This window comes from Oncorhynchus keta, chromosome 32, assembly GCF_023373465.1.
Source record: "Oncorhynchus keta strain PuntledgeMale-10-30-2019 chromosome 32, Oket_V2, whole genome shotgun sequence".
NCBI lineage: Eukaryota > Metazoa > Chordata > Actinopteri > Salmoniformes > Salmonidae > Oncorhynchus > Oncorhynchus keta.
In genome coordinates, this window is record NC_068452.1 from 19,220,671 (window position 1) to 19,235,303 (window position 14,633).

Below are 14,633 nucleotides of genomic sequence, written 5' to 3' on the forward strand. Positions count from 1 at the left end.
CCGGAGAGAGAAGGAGGGAGGGCAGAGAGGGAGAAGGGGAGGGAGAAAGGGAGAGAGGGAGAAAGAGCAAGGGAGGGAGGGCAGAGAGGGAGAGAGGGATGCTATGAGGAAACAGACAGGCATATAAGCACATAATGTACAGTACAGAGAAACAGACAGATGGTAATGCCCCTTTTTCTATTGACCCCCCCCCCACACACACACACACACCAAACATACTAAAGACACGCACGTCTTTAGATGGTATTTCCATGGTAACAGCAGTGGTCAGCTCATTGGAGAGAGTGTGCAATGTGTGATATGTGATTGGCTCTCAGACAGAACGCAGCTTCAAACAGCCTGATAACGACAGAGGTCCTCATCTGTCTGTCTCTCTGTCTACCATTGTCTCTCGCTACGCTGCTGCTTTCATCTCTGCAACATCTCGGGAATCTCCCAGCTGCATTTTCTACACAGGATGTTACCATTAAAATGTATATCCACTGACATAATTTAGGCTACAGTATACTGCCATTTATATCCAGACCTCTGATTATTTGTCTAAGTTACATTGTCTCGGTTAGCCATGCTTTCAGACATATTATGTCCGGCAATATTATCCGAGCAGTCCATAGATCTCATTTGACAGACCAACAAAAACTTACTTTGTGTCTTGTCTGTGCAAGTTACAGAGGAAGGGGATGATGAATCAGGAGGTGTCAGACAGTATGGGTTAAGACCAGACACAGAGAGGGACAGCATGGGACTGAATCACTCACCACTCCGGTCTGCAGCCCCGCCCCTCATGATGCGTGCCACGATCACAGACCCTGTGGTCTCATCCCGTCTGATGGTGGCCCCCTGGAACAGAGAGAGATGGATGTTTCCTCCTCCCGGGATTGTAATCCTCATTTGCCAGCAGACACTGACTGCCCTGTGTCGGGTGTCGTCTTTCGGTTGGGACGTTAAACGGGTTTCCTGACTATCTGAGGTCATTAAAGATCCCATGGAACTTATCGTACGAGTAGGAGTGTTAACCCCGGTGTCCTGGCTAAATTCCCAATCTGGTCCTCAAACCATCACGGTCACCTAATAATCCCCAGTTTACAATTGGCTCTTTCATCCCTCTCTTTTTCCCTGTAACTATTCCCCAGGTCGTTGTTGCAAATGAGAACGTGTTCTCAGTCAACTTACCTGGTAAAATAACTGATAAATAAATAAATTCTTCCCATCTATTCTTTCTGTTCCTTCCTTTTTTCTTGTATTCTTTTGTTTTCTTTACAATCAATCAATCAAACACAGCCCCAGTCCCACTTCCCCCATCCCTATATCTCCTCATCCCCCTCATCCTCCCATCCTCTACAATTTTATCTCTTCTCTCTGTCATCCTCTCTGTTACAATGACTCACCAGTGGTTCCTTGTTCTTGACCAGTCTGACAATCTTCACTGACTCCTCCTCCAGCTCGTCCTCGAAGTCGTCAGGCAGCGGTGGCAACACGGGGTCAAAGTTCTTCTGGGCAACCGTGTCATGAACTGACAAAACGGCCTGATGGGAGATGACAGAGAGAGAAGGATCAATGTTAGAATTGCAGAACTGTATTCTGAGCAGTGGTGTGAAGTACTTTAAGTAAAAATACTTTAAAGTACTACTTAAGTAGTTTTTTGGTCTATCTGTACTCGAGGTCGACCGATTATGATTTTTCAACGCCGATACCGATTATTCGAGGACCGAAAAAAAGCCGATACCGATTACTTGGCCGATTGATTTTTTTTGTAATAATGACAATTACAACAATACTGAATGAACACTTATTTTAACTTAATATAATACCTCAATAAAATCAATTTAACCTCAAGTAAATAATGAAACATGTTCAATTTGGTTTAAATAATGCAAAAACAAAGTGTTGGAGAAGAAAGTAAAAGTGCCATATGTGCTATGTAAGAAAGCTAACATTTCAGTTCCTTGCTCAGAACATGAGAACATATGAAAGCTGGTGGTTCCTTTTAACATGAGTCTTCCAGGTAAGAAGTTTTAGGTTGTAGTTATTATAGGAATTATACGACTATTTCCCTCTATACCATTTGTATTTAATTAACCTTTGACTATTGGATGTTCTTGTAGGCACTTTAGTATTGCCAGTGTAACAGTATAGCTTCTGTCCCTCTCCTCGCTCCTCCCTGGGCTCGATCTAGCAACACAACGACAACAGCAACCCTCGAAGCAGCGTTACCCATGCAGAGCAAGGGGAACAACTACTGGAAGGCTCAGAGCGAGTGATGTTTGAAACGCTATTAGCACGCGCTAACTAGCTAGCCATTTCACTTCGGTTACACCAGCCTCATCTCAGGAGTTGATAGGCTTGAAGTCATAAACAGCGCAATGCTTGACGCACAACGAAGAGCTGCTGGCAAAACGCACGAAAGTGCTGTTTGAAAGACTGTTTACGGGCATGCTTCTGCCTACCACCGCTCAGTCAGATACTTAGATACTAGTGATCATGATTGATTGTTTTTGATAAGATAAGTTTAATGCTAGCTAGCAACTTACCTTGGCTTACTGCATTCGAGTAACAGGCAGTCTCCTTGTGGAGTGCAACGAGAGAGGGGCAGGTCGTTATTGCGTTGGACTAGTTAACTGTAAGGTTGCAAGATTGGATCCCCCGAGCTGACAAGGTGAAACTCTGTCGTTCTGCCCTGAACGAGGCAGTTATCCCACCGTTTCTAGGCCGTCATTGAAAATAAGAATGTGTTCTTAACTGACTTGCCTAGTTAAATAAAGCTTTAAAAAATTGGCAAATCGGCGCCCAAAAATACCGATTTCTGATTATTATGAAAACTTGAAATCGGCCCTAATTAATCGGCCATTCCGATTAATCGGTCGACCTCTAATCTGTACTTTACTTTACTACATTCATAAAGAAAATTATGTACTTTTTAGTCCATACATGTTCCATGACATCCAAAAGTACTTATTACAGTTTGAATGCTTAGCAGGACAGGAAAAGGTTCACAGACTTATCAAGAGTGGTCATCCCTACTGCCTCTGATCTAGGGGACTGTCACGTATATTCCCTCTCTGGCCTCTGGGTCACCAGACTGTTGATTATTACACGCACCAGCACTTATTGACACTCACCTGGACTCCATCACCTCCTTGATTACCTGCCCTATTTATGTCACTCCCTTTGGTTCCGTCCCCAGGCGTTATTGTGTCTGTGTCTGTTTCTTGTTTTGTTCATGTTTGTTTATTTATTAAATTTATTCACTCCCTGAACTTGCTCCTTCCGACTCTCGGCATACATCGTTACAGGGACTCACTAAACACATGCTGTGAATTATGTAAATTATGTCTGAGTTGGAGCTTGCCCCTGGCTATCCATAAATAAAATTGAAAATGTGGCCTTCTGCTTTGCTTAATATAAGGAATTTGAAATTATTTATACTTAAGTACATTTGAGCAATTAGATTGACTTTTGATACTTAAGTATATTTACCACTTTGTGACTTACTGAAGTAGTATTTTACTGGGTGACATTCACTTTTACTTGAGTCATTTTCTATTGAAGGTATCTTTACCTTTACTCAAGTATGACAACTGGGTACCTTTCCCACCACTGAGTGTACCAAACATTAGGAACACGTTTGTATACTTAGTGTACATAGAGATTGACAGATTGAGCGATCCAATACAAATGGATACATGAATAGCCCCACCTTCCAGTACCAGCTCTCTCTGTGTGTATTGGGTGTTTTTGTTCACCTTGAGATGGGGGGACGTCAACAGCTGTAGGAGTTCCTTCTCCTCAACACTCATTGGTCCACTCTGCAGCTCCTCTGCCACCTGCCGCCAATCACAAGAGAGCTGTCAGTCAGACCATGACCTCTGACCTGGTATAAACCTGTGTGTCCAACAGTGTGGGCTTGGGATATAACTGAAATATGTAGCAGATATATTCTGAAAGTGTAGCAGACTATTAGCAGTAATAGTCTGGAATAGAATCCACAAATATAGATATACTGTAGAGTTGCACGGCTGTTGCCTAAAGCAGCAATAAACAGAGTGTGCTTGCACACACAAATACACACACAGGAGAAAAAGCAGCCAGGAGCTACGGCTCAGCAATTTTCCACTTAACTGGCGTGAGTAGAGAGAGGAGAGGCAGGATGTGGAGAGAGTCTCATTAGTGTTTAGATGAATCAGCTATTTCAGACCACAACATATTACCGCACTGTAACCTTATAAATCTCCATACCTTACTACCTGCATCTACCGCTCCTCTGTCTCAGCAAACACACTGGGACCGACTCTATTGGACGGGTGCTTCACACTTTGGCAGTGTGTGTGGTGTGTGTGTTCCTTGTTTGTGTGTGTGTGTGTGTGTGTGTGTGTGTGTGTGTGTGTGTGTGTGTGTGTGTGTGTGTGTGTGTGTGTGTGTGTGTGTGTGTGTGTGTGTGTGTGTGTGTGTGTGTGTGTGTGTGTGTGTGTGTGTGTGTGTGTGTCTGTGTGCGTACATTGTTGAACTTACATCCTCAGCCAAGGAGGCGGCACTGTGAAGGACAGGTGTAGGACTCTGGCGCTCGTACTGTCTCAGCCTCTCATGGATCTGCAACACGCAGCCAATCACAGGAGAGGTCAGGGAGGTCAAACACACACGCACGCACACATACACAAATTAAACAACATAAGTGTACCATAACTTCCATTAACATTGGCAACATTGCCACACAGCAGGGGCACAACTTTCACTGGGGACGTTGGGGACATGCCTCCCCCACATTCTGAATTTGTATTTTGGTTTTATAATTGGAATGTGATACAAACCGGGCAAAGATGTGCTTTAGGACCATGCGGACACCTCCGAGCGGTCAGGTAGGCTGTTTGGATTGTTTATCCAACTGGATAAAATAAATATATATATACCGGTACAGTACCAGTCAAAAGTTTGGACACAGTTTGGACCTACTCATTCAAGGGTTTTTCTTTATTTGTTCTGTTTTCTACATTGTAGAATAATAGTGAAGACATCAAAACTATGAAATAACACATATGGAATCATGTAGTAACCAAAAATGTGTTAAACAAATCAAAATATATTTGATATTTGAGATTCTTCAAAGTAGCCACCCTTTGCCTTGATAATAGCTTTGCACACTCTTGGCATTCGCTCAACAAACTTCATGAGCTGCTGCTCCAGTTTCAACTGTTCTGCCTGCGGCTATGGAACACTGACCTGTTCACCGGACGTGCTCCCTGGTCCCAGACCTGCTGTTTTCAACTCTCGACAGACAGCAGGAGCGGTAGAGATACTCTGAATGATCGGCTATGAAAAGCCAATTGACATTTACTCCTGAGGTGCTGACCTGTTGCACCCTCTACAAGCACTGTGATTATTATTATTTGACCCTGCTGGTCATCTATGAACATTCGAACATCTTTGCCATGTTCTGTTATAATCTCCACCCGGCACATCCAGAAGAGGACTGGCCACCCCTCATTGCCTGTTTCCTCTCTAGGTTTCTTTCTAGGTTCCGGCCTTTCTAATGAGTTTTTCCTGGCCACCGTGCTTCTACACCTGCATTGCTTGCTGTTTGGGGTTTTAGGCTGGGTTTCTGTACAGCACTTTGTGACATCAGCTGATGTAAAGAAGGGCTTTAGAAAAACATTTGATTGATTGATTGATAGTCACGTAGAATACATTTAAATTAACATTTCTTTCCTTCTTATTGCATTTGAGCTAATCAGTTGTGTTGTGACAAGCTAGAGGTGGTACAGTATACAGAAGATATATATGTCAAGAACAGCTTAAATAAGCAAAGAGAAACGACAGTCCATCATTACTTTAAGACATGAAGGTCAGTCAATGCAGAAAATGTCAAGAACATTGAAAGTTTCTTCAAATGCAGTTGCAAAAACCATCAAGCGCTATGATGAAACTGGCTCTCCTGAGTTACCTCTGGTGCAGAGGATAAGTTCATTGGAGTTACCAGCCTCAGAAATTGCAGGCCAAATAAATGCTTCACAGAGTTCAAGTAACAGACACATCTCAACATCAACTGTTCAGAGGAGACTGTGTGAATCAGGGCTTCATGGTCGAATTGCTGCAAAGAAACCACTACTAAAGGACACCAATAATAAGAAGAGACTTGCTTGGGCCAAGAAACACGAGCAATGGACATTAGACCGGAGGAACTTTGCCCTATGCTCCAGAGTCCAATTGGGAGATTTTTGGTTCCAACCGCCGTGTATTTGTGAGACGCGGTGTGGGTAAACGGATGATCTCCGCATGTGTGGTTCCCACCGTGAAGCATGGAGGAGGAGGTGTGATGGTGTGGAGGAGCTTTGCTGGTGACACTGTCTGTGATTTATTTAGAATTCAAGGCACACTTAACTAGCACGGCTACCACAGCATTCTGCAGCGATACACTATCCCATCTGGTTTGCGCTTAGTTTTTTTTTCAACAGGACAATGACCCAAAACACACCTCCAGGCTGTGTAAGGGCTATTTGACCATGAGAGAGAGTGATGGAGTGCTGCATCAGATGATCCGGCCTCCACAATCACCGACATCAACCCAATTGAGATGGTTTTGGATGAGTTGGACCGCAGAGTGAAGGAAAAGCAGCCAACAATTGCTCAGCATATGTGGGAACTCCTTCAAGACTGTTGGAAAAGCATTCCTCATGAAGCTGATTGAGAGAATGCGAAGAGTGTGCAAAGCTGTCATCAAGGGAAAGTGTTTAACACTTGTTGGGTTACTACATGATTCCATATGTGTTATTTCATAGTTTTGATGTCTTCACTATTATTCTACAATGTAGAAAATAGTAAAAAATTAAGAAAAACTCTTGAATGAGTAGGTGTGTCCAAACTTTTGACTGGTACTATATATATATATATATATATATATATATACACACACACACACACACACACACACACACACACACACACACACACACACACACACACACACACACACACACACACACACACACACACACACACACACACACACACACACACACACACACACACACACACACACACACACACACACACACACACACACACACACACTGGGGCAAAAAAGTTCTCCCACACAAAGCTCTCAATTGTGCAATTTCTCCTTCTTAAAAAGATGAGAGAGGCCTGTAATTTTCATCAATGAGAAAAAAAATCACATTGTAGGATTTTTTATGAATTTATTTGCAAATTATGGTGGAAAATAAGTATTTGGTCAATAACAAAAGTTTATCTCAATACTTTGTTATATACCCTTTGTTGACAGAGGTCAAACGTTTTCTGTTTCACAAGGTTTTCACACACTGTTGCTGGTATTTTGGCCCATTCCTCCATGCAGATCTCCTCTAGAACAGTGATGTTTTGGGGCTGTTGCTGGGCAAAACAGACTTTCAACTCCCTCCAAAGATTTTCTATGGGGTTGACATCTGGAGACTGGCTAGGCCACTCCAGGACCTTGAAATGCTTCTTACGAAGCCACTCCTTCGTTGCCCGGGCGGTGTGTTTGGGATCATTGTCATGCTGAAAAACCCAGCCACGTTTCATCTTCAATGTCCTTGCTGATGGAAGGAGGCTTTCACTCAAAATTTCACGATACATGGCCCCATTCATTCTTTCCTTTACACGGATCAGTCGTCTTGGTCCCTTTTCAGAAAAACAGCCCCAAAACATGATGTTTCCACCCCCATGCTTCACAGTAGGTATGGTGTTCTTTGGATGCAACTCAGCATTCTTTGTCCTCCAAACACGACGAGTTGAGTTTTTACCAAAAAGTTATATTTTGGTTTCATCTGACCATATGACATTCTCCCAATCTTCTTCTGGATCATCCAAATGCTCTCCAGCAAACTTCAGACGGACCTGGACATGTACTGGCTTAAGCAGGGGGACACGTCTGGCACTGCAGGATTTGAGTCCCTGGCAGCGTAGTGTGTTACTGATGGTAGGCTTTGTTACTTTGGTCCCAGCTCTCTGCAGGTCATTCACGAGGTCACCCTGTGTGGTTCTGGGATTTTTGCTCACCGTTCTTGCGTGGAGCCCCAGATCGAGGGAGATTTTCAGTGGTCTTGTATGTCTTGCATTTCCTAATAATTGCTCCCACAGTTGATTTCTTCAAACCAAGCTGCTTACCTATTGCAGATTCAGCCTTCCCAGCCTGGTGGAGGTCTACAATTTTGTTTCTGGTGTCCTTTGACAGCTCTTTGGTCTTGGCCATAGTGGAGTTTGGAGTGTGACTGTTTGAGGTTGTGGACAGGTGTCTTTTATACTGATAAGAAGTTCAAACAGGTGCCATTAATACAGGTAATGAGTGGAGGACAGAGGAGCCTCTTAAAGAAGAAGTTACAGGTCTGTGAGAGCCATAAATCTTGCTTGTTTTGTAGGTGACCAAATACTTATTTTCCACCATAATTTGCAGATAAATTCATAAAAAAATCCTACAATGTGATTTTCTGGATTTTTTTAATTCATTTTGTCTGTCATAGTTGAATTGTACCTATGATGAAAATTATAGTCCTCTCTCATCTTTTTAAGTGGGAGAACTTGCACAAGTGGTGGCTGACTAAATACTTTTTTGCCCCACTGTATATATATATTTTTTTATTTTATTTTATATATATATATTAGTTATGTCCCCCCACTTCTAAAACAAAAGATGCGCCCCTGCTACCCAGTCTTATGTGTACCTTCATGAGGTAGCCCAGGCTCTTCTCACTGAAGACGTCTTTGAGGAAGACCATGTCCTCCTTGTGGTTGGCATCAGGACGCAGCTGGGACGTCAGAAGGGCCAGAGTCTCGTGCAGGCCTGTGGAGGAGGAGGAGAGGAGGGAGGATGAAGGAACTGGGATCCGTTTTTGTTTACATCCTCAGATCGGAACGAGTAATGTAATATATAATAACAGATACCGTTTAGCAGACGCTTTTATCCAAAGAGATTTTCAGTCAAAACCCGCTACCCTGGCCAACTGAGCTACATAGTAAGCCTGGGATTCGATTTTGATCCATAAAGTTTGCAGCATGTGTGGTGTATTTCATTTTACCTGTGCCTGCTGAGAGGACCGGCATGGCTTCTTTCATGGGTCAGCAAAAAGCTGAGGCCTGGCAGAGAGAAGGAGAGAAAATGGATGCAAATGAGTCACATACTCATACTTTAGGTCTCTTCATCTCATACATGGGTGGCAGGGTTGCCTAGTGGTTAGCGTGTTGGACTAGTAACAGAAAGGTTGCAAGTTCAAATCCCTGAGCTGACAAGGTACAAATCTCGTTCTGCCCCTGAACAGGCATTTAACCCACTGTTCCTAGGCCGTCATTGAAAATAAGAATTTGTTCTTAAAACTGACTTGCCTGGTTAAATAAAGGTGAAATAGAAAAAATATATACACACTGTGTTATTCCTAAAGAGAATGTCACTGGGTGAAAACTGTTTAAGGGCTTTGCAGACAGTTTTAGGGGATCCTAAAAGTACTGCGTACTCTAATGATGTGTGTACCTCCATGTGTGTGTGTTTGTGTGTGTGTGTGTGTTTGTGTGTGTGTGGAACAGATGTGCTGGGATCTGGAGAGCGGTATACTCTTAATGATCTCAGTACATCCTTTATAGACAGGTTCTAGCCTGCGTCTTAGACTTCTAGTAACCAGCCAACGCCTCACCTCAGTGTGTGTGTGTGTGTGTGTGTTAACAAGATAGAGACATAAAGTAGCGTGATACATTCTCAAAGCCGGGCACCATTCATCACATTGACTGCTAGCACCGTGTCCGCTGTGCTGTGCTGTGGGCTCCAGGGCATGGCAAAGGAGGCTTTGTTTATGTGTGCGTGCGTGTGTGTGTGTGTGTGTGTGTGTGTGTGTGTGTGTGTGTGTGTGTGTGTGTGTGTGTGTGTGTGTGTGTGTGTGTGTGTGTGTGTGTGTGTGTGTGTGCGCGTGAGTGTGTGAGTGAGTGAGTGAGTGAGTGAATGAGTGTGTGTGTGTGTGCGCATGCGTGCGTGCGTGTGAGTGTGCGTGTCTGCTGAATCTGTCCTTTCTGCTTCGTCTGCCTACGAACACCAACATCATAACCACATCCTTTACACTCAAGTCTGCTGTCAACTGTGTGAGAATCATGACGATATACCCCTTTAAACAGCCATTCCTTCACTGTCAAACTGACAATGAATGCCCATAAAGCTCCCTGGTCTGTTGGCAGGGAGAATTACGGCATGTCCTGGATGAAGCAAAATGCTTATATAAAACAAAATATACCCCTCAAAATATAACAAATACTGCAACTGGAATATTCTCCCAAAACAGATGTTATATTGTGTTTACTTCTAAAGTACACTCTTAGAGAAAAAGGTGCTAAGTAGAACCATCTAGTTCTCCCTGGAAGCCTTCATGTCGGGTTCTTTAGAGAACGTCCTTTATATGGTTCTACCTAGAAACTTCTATGAAGGGATCTACCAATAACCATTTTATCGTCTAAAGGTTCTTCCTAGAACCCTCCATGAAGGGTTCTTCCTAGAACCCTCCATGAAGGGTTTTTACCAAGAACCCTTTTATCTTTGGAGGGTTCTTACCAGAACCCTCTGTGAAAGGAGCTTTAAATCTGCAAACGGTGATTGTGCCCATAGAAATTGATGTGGCGCACGCGCATGGAGGGCGCTGGATGTTCCCCAATGCTGGAAAAGGGGGCCTGAGTGAAAAAGTTTGGGAACCCCTGACCTAATACAGGGGTGTTAGGAATCTCCAGGTTTACAGGCCACATCAGTCCTGCAAGTAACATTATGCTGGCTTGAAAAGTGATGTTTAATTCCTATTGGGATCCAGCCAGAGTTAGGATATCCAACAAGTGGAATTTTAAATCACCCGCAACCTCTATTCAGAATGACTGCCATGGTAGAAAATATTAAATACTAAGACTACCTCAGTCATCTAAACTGGGAAAAAAAAACATCTCAGTAACGGGTGCAATAAGTCCAACTAACAGATTAGACTAGTTTAGAAAAATGTATGCTCTTTATCTTTGTGTAGCATCAAATGGATCACTCAATCAATGTACATGCAAACACACAGACATTAAAACAAACAATTCAGAAATTCACCCTGCAATAGAGCATGCTGGGTAAAGTAGAACCCTTCTTGCTTTCCAAAGAATTATCAAAGAACCCTTTCTTCCAAAAACGTGCCTTAGGATGTTCTTGCTAGAACCCTTGTCTTCCAAAACCAGTTCTTCATATCAAAACAGTTCTTGGTAGAACCCTATCCCTCCACAAAGAACCCTTTTGGATAAAAAAAGAAGTGTACACACATACAAAAAAACACTGATTCCAATACAGCATCAGCATATTTCTCCCAGCTCCCCCAGCCCTCTCTCTTCCCCCTCTCCTCCTGGGGTAACCCAGGCATATGGTACAATAATGTACGGCAACGCAGAGGAATATTACACCAGGCCTACGGATCAATCCCCATCTTCACTCCTCCTTATGCACTCCATCTTTTATCCTGCCTTCACATCACAGACAGCCAGCCAGTATACTCCCTCTCAGACTTCTGTGTCCCAAACGGCACCCTATTCTCTATATAGTCCACTACTTTTGACCACAGCCCTATGGTCCCTGGTTGAAAGTAGTGTACTATTGGAATAGAGTGCCATTTGGAACGCATGTCTAGACTGTGGGCGGCATAGTGTCACTGTACTGTAGACTATATTCAGCCACTGTTGCCAGCAAGGCCAGTGTTAACACTGATGCCACCCCTACAGCCACAGCTGATTCAACACCATTGTAACGCTACTGAAAATCAACTAACAGTTTTACAGGCTTGATTAAACAACAACGACCACTTCTGCACGTGCATCTTACGCATCTGAATTACCCCCATTACACCCATAAAAAACACAGACACGCGCACACAGGCTCAGCAACAATGAAGACAGAGGCAGATCCACTCACAGGTCGCACTCACACTCACAGATGCCAGGCAGGCACTTCAAACAGTGAGGCCACAAAGGATCTGACTTGTTCAAGCTATACACAGAATCCTCAACATCAACTCAGCCAACCAGCTAGACAGACAGAGATAGAGAGGGAGAGAGAGAGTGTGTGTGAGGGAGACATTTTAAATGAGATTTGAAATGTCTTTATTCCTTTGGAACTTTTGTGTAATGTTTATTGTTCATTTATTTATTTCACTCTTGTTTATTATCTATTTCACTTGCTATGGCAATGTTAACATATGGTTTCCATGCCAATAAAGCCCCTTGAATTGAATTGAGAGAGGGAGAGCGAGCGAGCGAGAGGGAGAGAGAGAGAGAGAGAGAGAGGGAGGGGGGTGAAAGAGAGAGAGAGAGAGAGAGAGAGAGAGAGAGAGAGAGAGAGAGAGAGAGAGAGAGAGAGAGAGAGAGAGAGAGAGAGAGAGAGAGAGAGAGAGAGAGAGAGAGAGAGAGAGAGAGAGAGAGAGAGAGAGAGAGAGAGAGAACACAAGTAACTGTAATAGATGGAGCTGGAGGGGAAGAGGGGAAAGGAGGAGGTAGGCGGCAGAGAAAGTAGATGGAGGTGTTTCTCACTCACCCGCGAGGGTGTTGATGCTAAACTTCCGTGTCAAACCAAAATAAAACATAGTATAGGTTTGGATAATGATGCATTGCCCTGTTCTCTCTCTCTCTCTCTCTCTCTCTCTCTCTCTCTCTCTCTCTCTCTCTCTCTCTCTCTCTCTCTCTCTCTCTCTCTCTCATGCAAAAGACTGACACATCCATGGCCCACGTTCACATCTCTATTGGCAGAAACAGAGCTTCCACTCGTGGAAACGGTTATACAGCATAACATATGTGATATTTAAAAGCTGTATTTGATGTATTATAAGGACAAGCTGCATTCATCTCTGCGTGCACAATAACTGGCGAGGTGGAGAGCTCTTCGTGTACGGTTTAAGCAGGTGCAATAATGGCTCTTTACAGGTCCAGTGTTGTAACCTAGAGTGTATTCTCCTAGTGTGCTTCAGATCCTTCCTCACCGTGCTGGCTGCGATGCTACGTAATTACAGCAGGCTTAACTCCTACTGAGACAGCAACCAGCTCCTGAATTATGAACAGTGGGAGAGGGGGATGGAGAGATGAGAGGATGAGGAGGTAAGGAGGGGAGGGAGGATGGAATGCCTCTTTCTTGTTTAGTACCTACTGTGAGAATAGAAACTTCTATTCCCAAGTGCCAAAACCACAAGGGCGGCCATTTTTCACTAAGACACTGAAGACAAAAAGAAGAGGCATGAACACAATTCTTTCTTGGAGACCAGAATTCTTTCTTGGACATCAAAATGACAGTTGGTAACAATCTAACCGAAGCAGGAGGCCCTATACTCTCTTGAAAAAGTCCAGCACGAGAGCATTCTTAGAAATATGACAGTTGGCAGCTGTCCTGCTGATGCAGCATACATAAGAAGTAAGGCCCGAGGAGGTGTGGTATATGGCCAATATACCATGGCTAAGGTCTGTCTTAAGCATGACGCAACGCGGAGCGCCTGGACATCCCTTAGCCGTGGTATATTGGCCATATACCACAACCCCCCGAGGTGCCTTACTGCTATTATAAACTGCTTACCAATGTAACTAGAGCGGTGAAAATGCATGTTTTGTCCTACCCGTTGTACATTTACATTACATTTAATACCACGGCTGTCAGCCAATCTGCATTCAGGGCTCGAACCACCCAGTTTATAATCAAGGACAACTCGTGACAAAACCCAGCATGAGAGCTACAACATCACCATTCACTTGCATGTTTTATACGTGCCTATGACCTACGATGGGTATGTTTCCTTTTTAAAAGTTCCCCTCCTCCCGCTATCCGCTCCTTTGAACAGCAGAGTCAGTGGATGGGGACCAGAGACAGAGAGATCCAATTTGAATGTCTCATTTCCCTATATGCGCAGAGACTGAGGTTAAGAAAGACGGGGTGTGAATGCCTAATAAATCGAAGCACAAAGACAGCCGAGAGAATTGGAGCTGCAGAGAGAAGAGAGGAAAGACGGGCTCACAGTGCCTCAACACACCGCATCATTACTCTCAACTGAACAGGTTAAAAAAAAACCAGGCAGTTACAAAGGTACACCAAAATATGAGGTTCGAAAAAGAAAGGGCCTCTAAGACATGCAGATAGAAAGACACCTGAGGACAGGGCAGGGAAACACGCAACAAACGGAGAGACGTGCACACACACACACACACACACAGCGCTTCGCAGGCCCACATGGGGCCTGAGCAAGGTAGCAGAAGCATCAGTAACTTAGGTCGTAACCAGGCGATTAATGAGGGTGTTGATTAGAGGCCTGGGTATACCTGACAACCCACAGGAGGCTGCTGACGGGAGGACGGCTCATAATAATGGCTGGATTATAGTGAATGGAATGGTGTCATGAGTTCGACACCATTCCATTTATTCCTTTCCAGCCGTTACTATGAACTCGCCCTCCCCAATTCAGGTGCCACCAACCTCCTGTGCTGACAGCAAGGTTGTAACCTTGGCCTGAGTAGACCTGCCTCAGCCTCTCTCTTGGAACAGCAGGGGTCTCCTAGTCTGACAGGCACCATACTGTGTGACAGACACCATACCGTGTATCAGGCACCATACTGTCTGACAGGCACCATGCTGTTAGACGGGC

General features: G+C 44.1%; 1 protein-coding gene across 4 annotated transcripts in view; it reads right to left on the reverse strand.

Annotated features, from left to right (window-relative positions):
* Positions 1-14,633, reverse strand: part of LOC118365766 (MAGUK p55 subfamily member 3-like) — a 33,633-nt gene that overhangs the window by 15,675 nt on the left and 3,325 nt on the right. For all 4 annotated transcript variants that reach the window (XM_052490759.1, XM_052490757.1, XM_052490758.1 and 1 more), the window contains exons 2-7: positions 9,045-9,102; positions 8,691-8,809; positions 4,510-4,587; positions 3,744-3,824; positions 1,389-1,526; positions 759-840 (exon numbers count right to left, since the gene is read on the reverse strand). In XM_052490759.1, coding sequence (XP_052346719.1) covers positions 759-840; positions 1,389-1,526; positions 3,744-3,824; positions 4,510-4,587; positions 8,691-8,809; positions 9,045-9,081 — 535 coding nt within the window. In that variant the 5' untranslated portion in view covers positions 9,082-9,102. The remainder of the gene's footprint in view (positions 1-758; positions 841-1,388; positions 1,527-3,743; positions 3,825-4,509; positions 4,588-8,690; positions 8,810-9,044; positions 9,103-14,633) is intronic.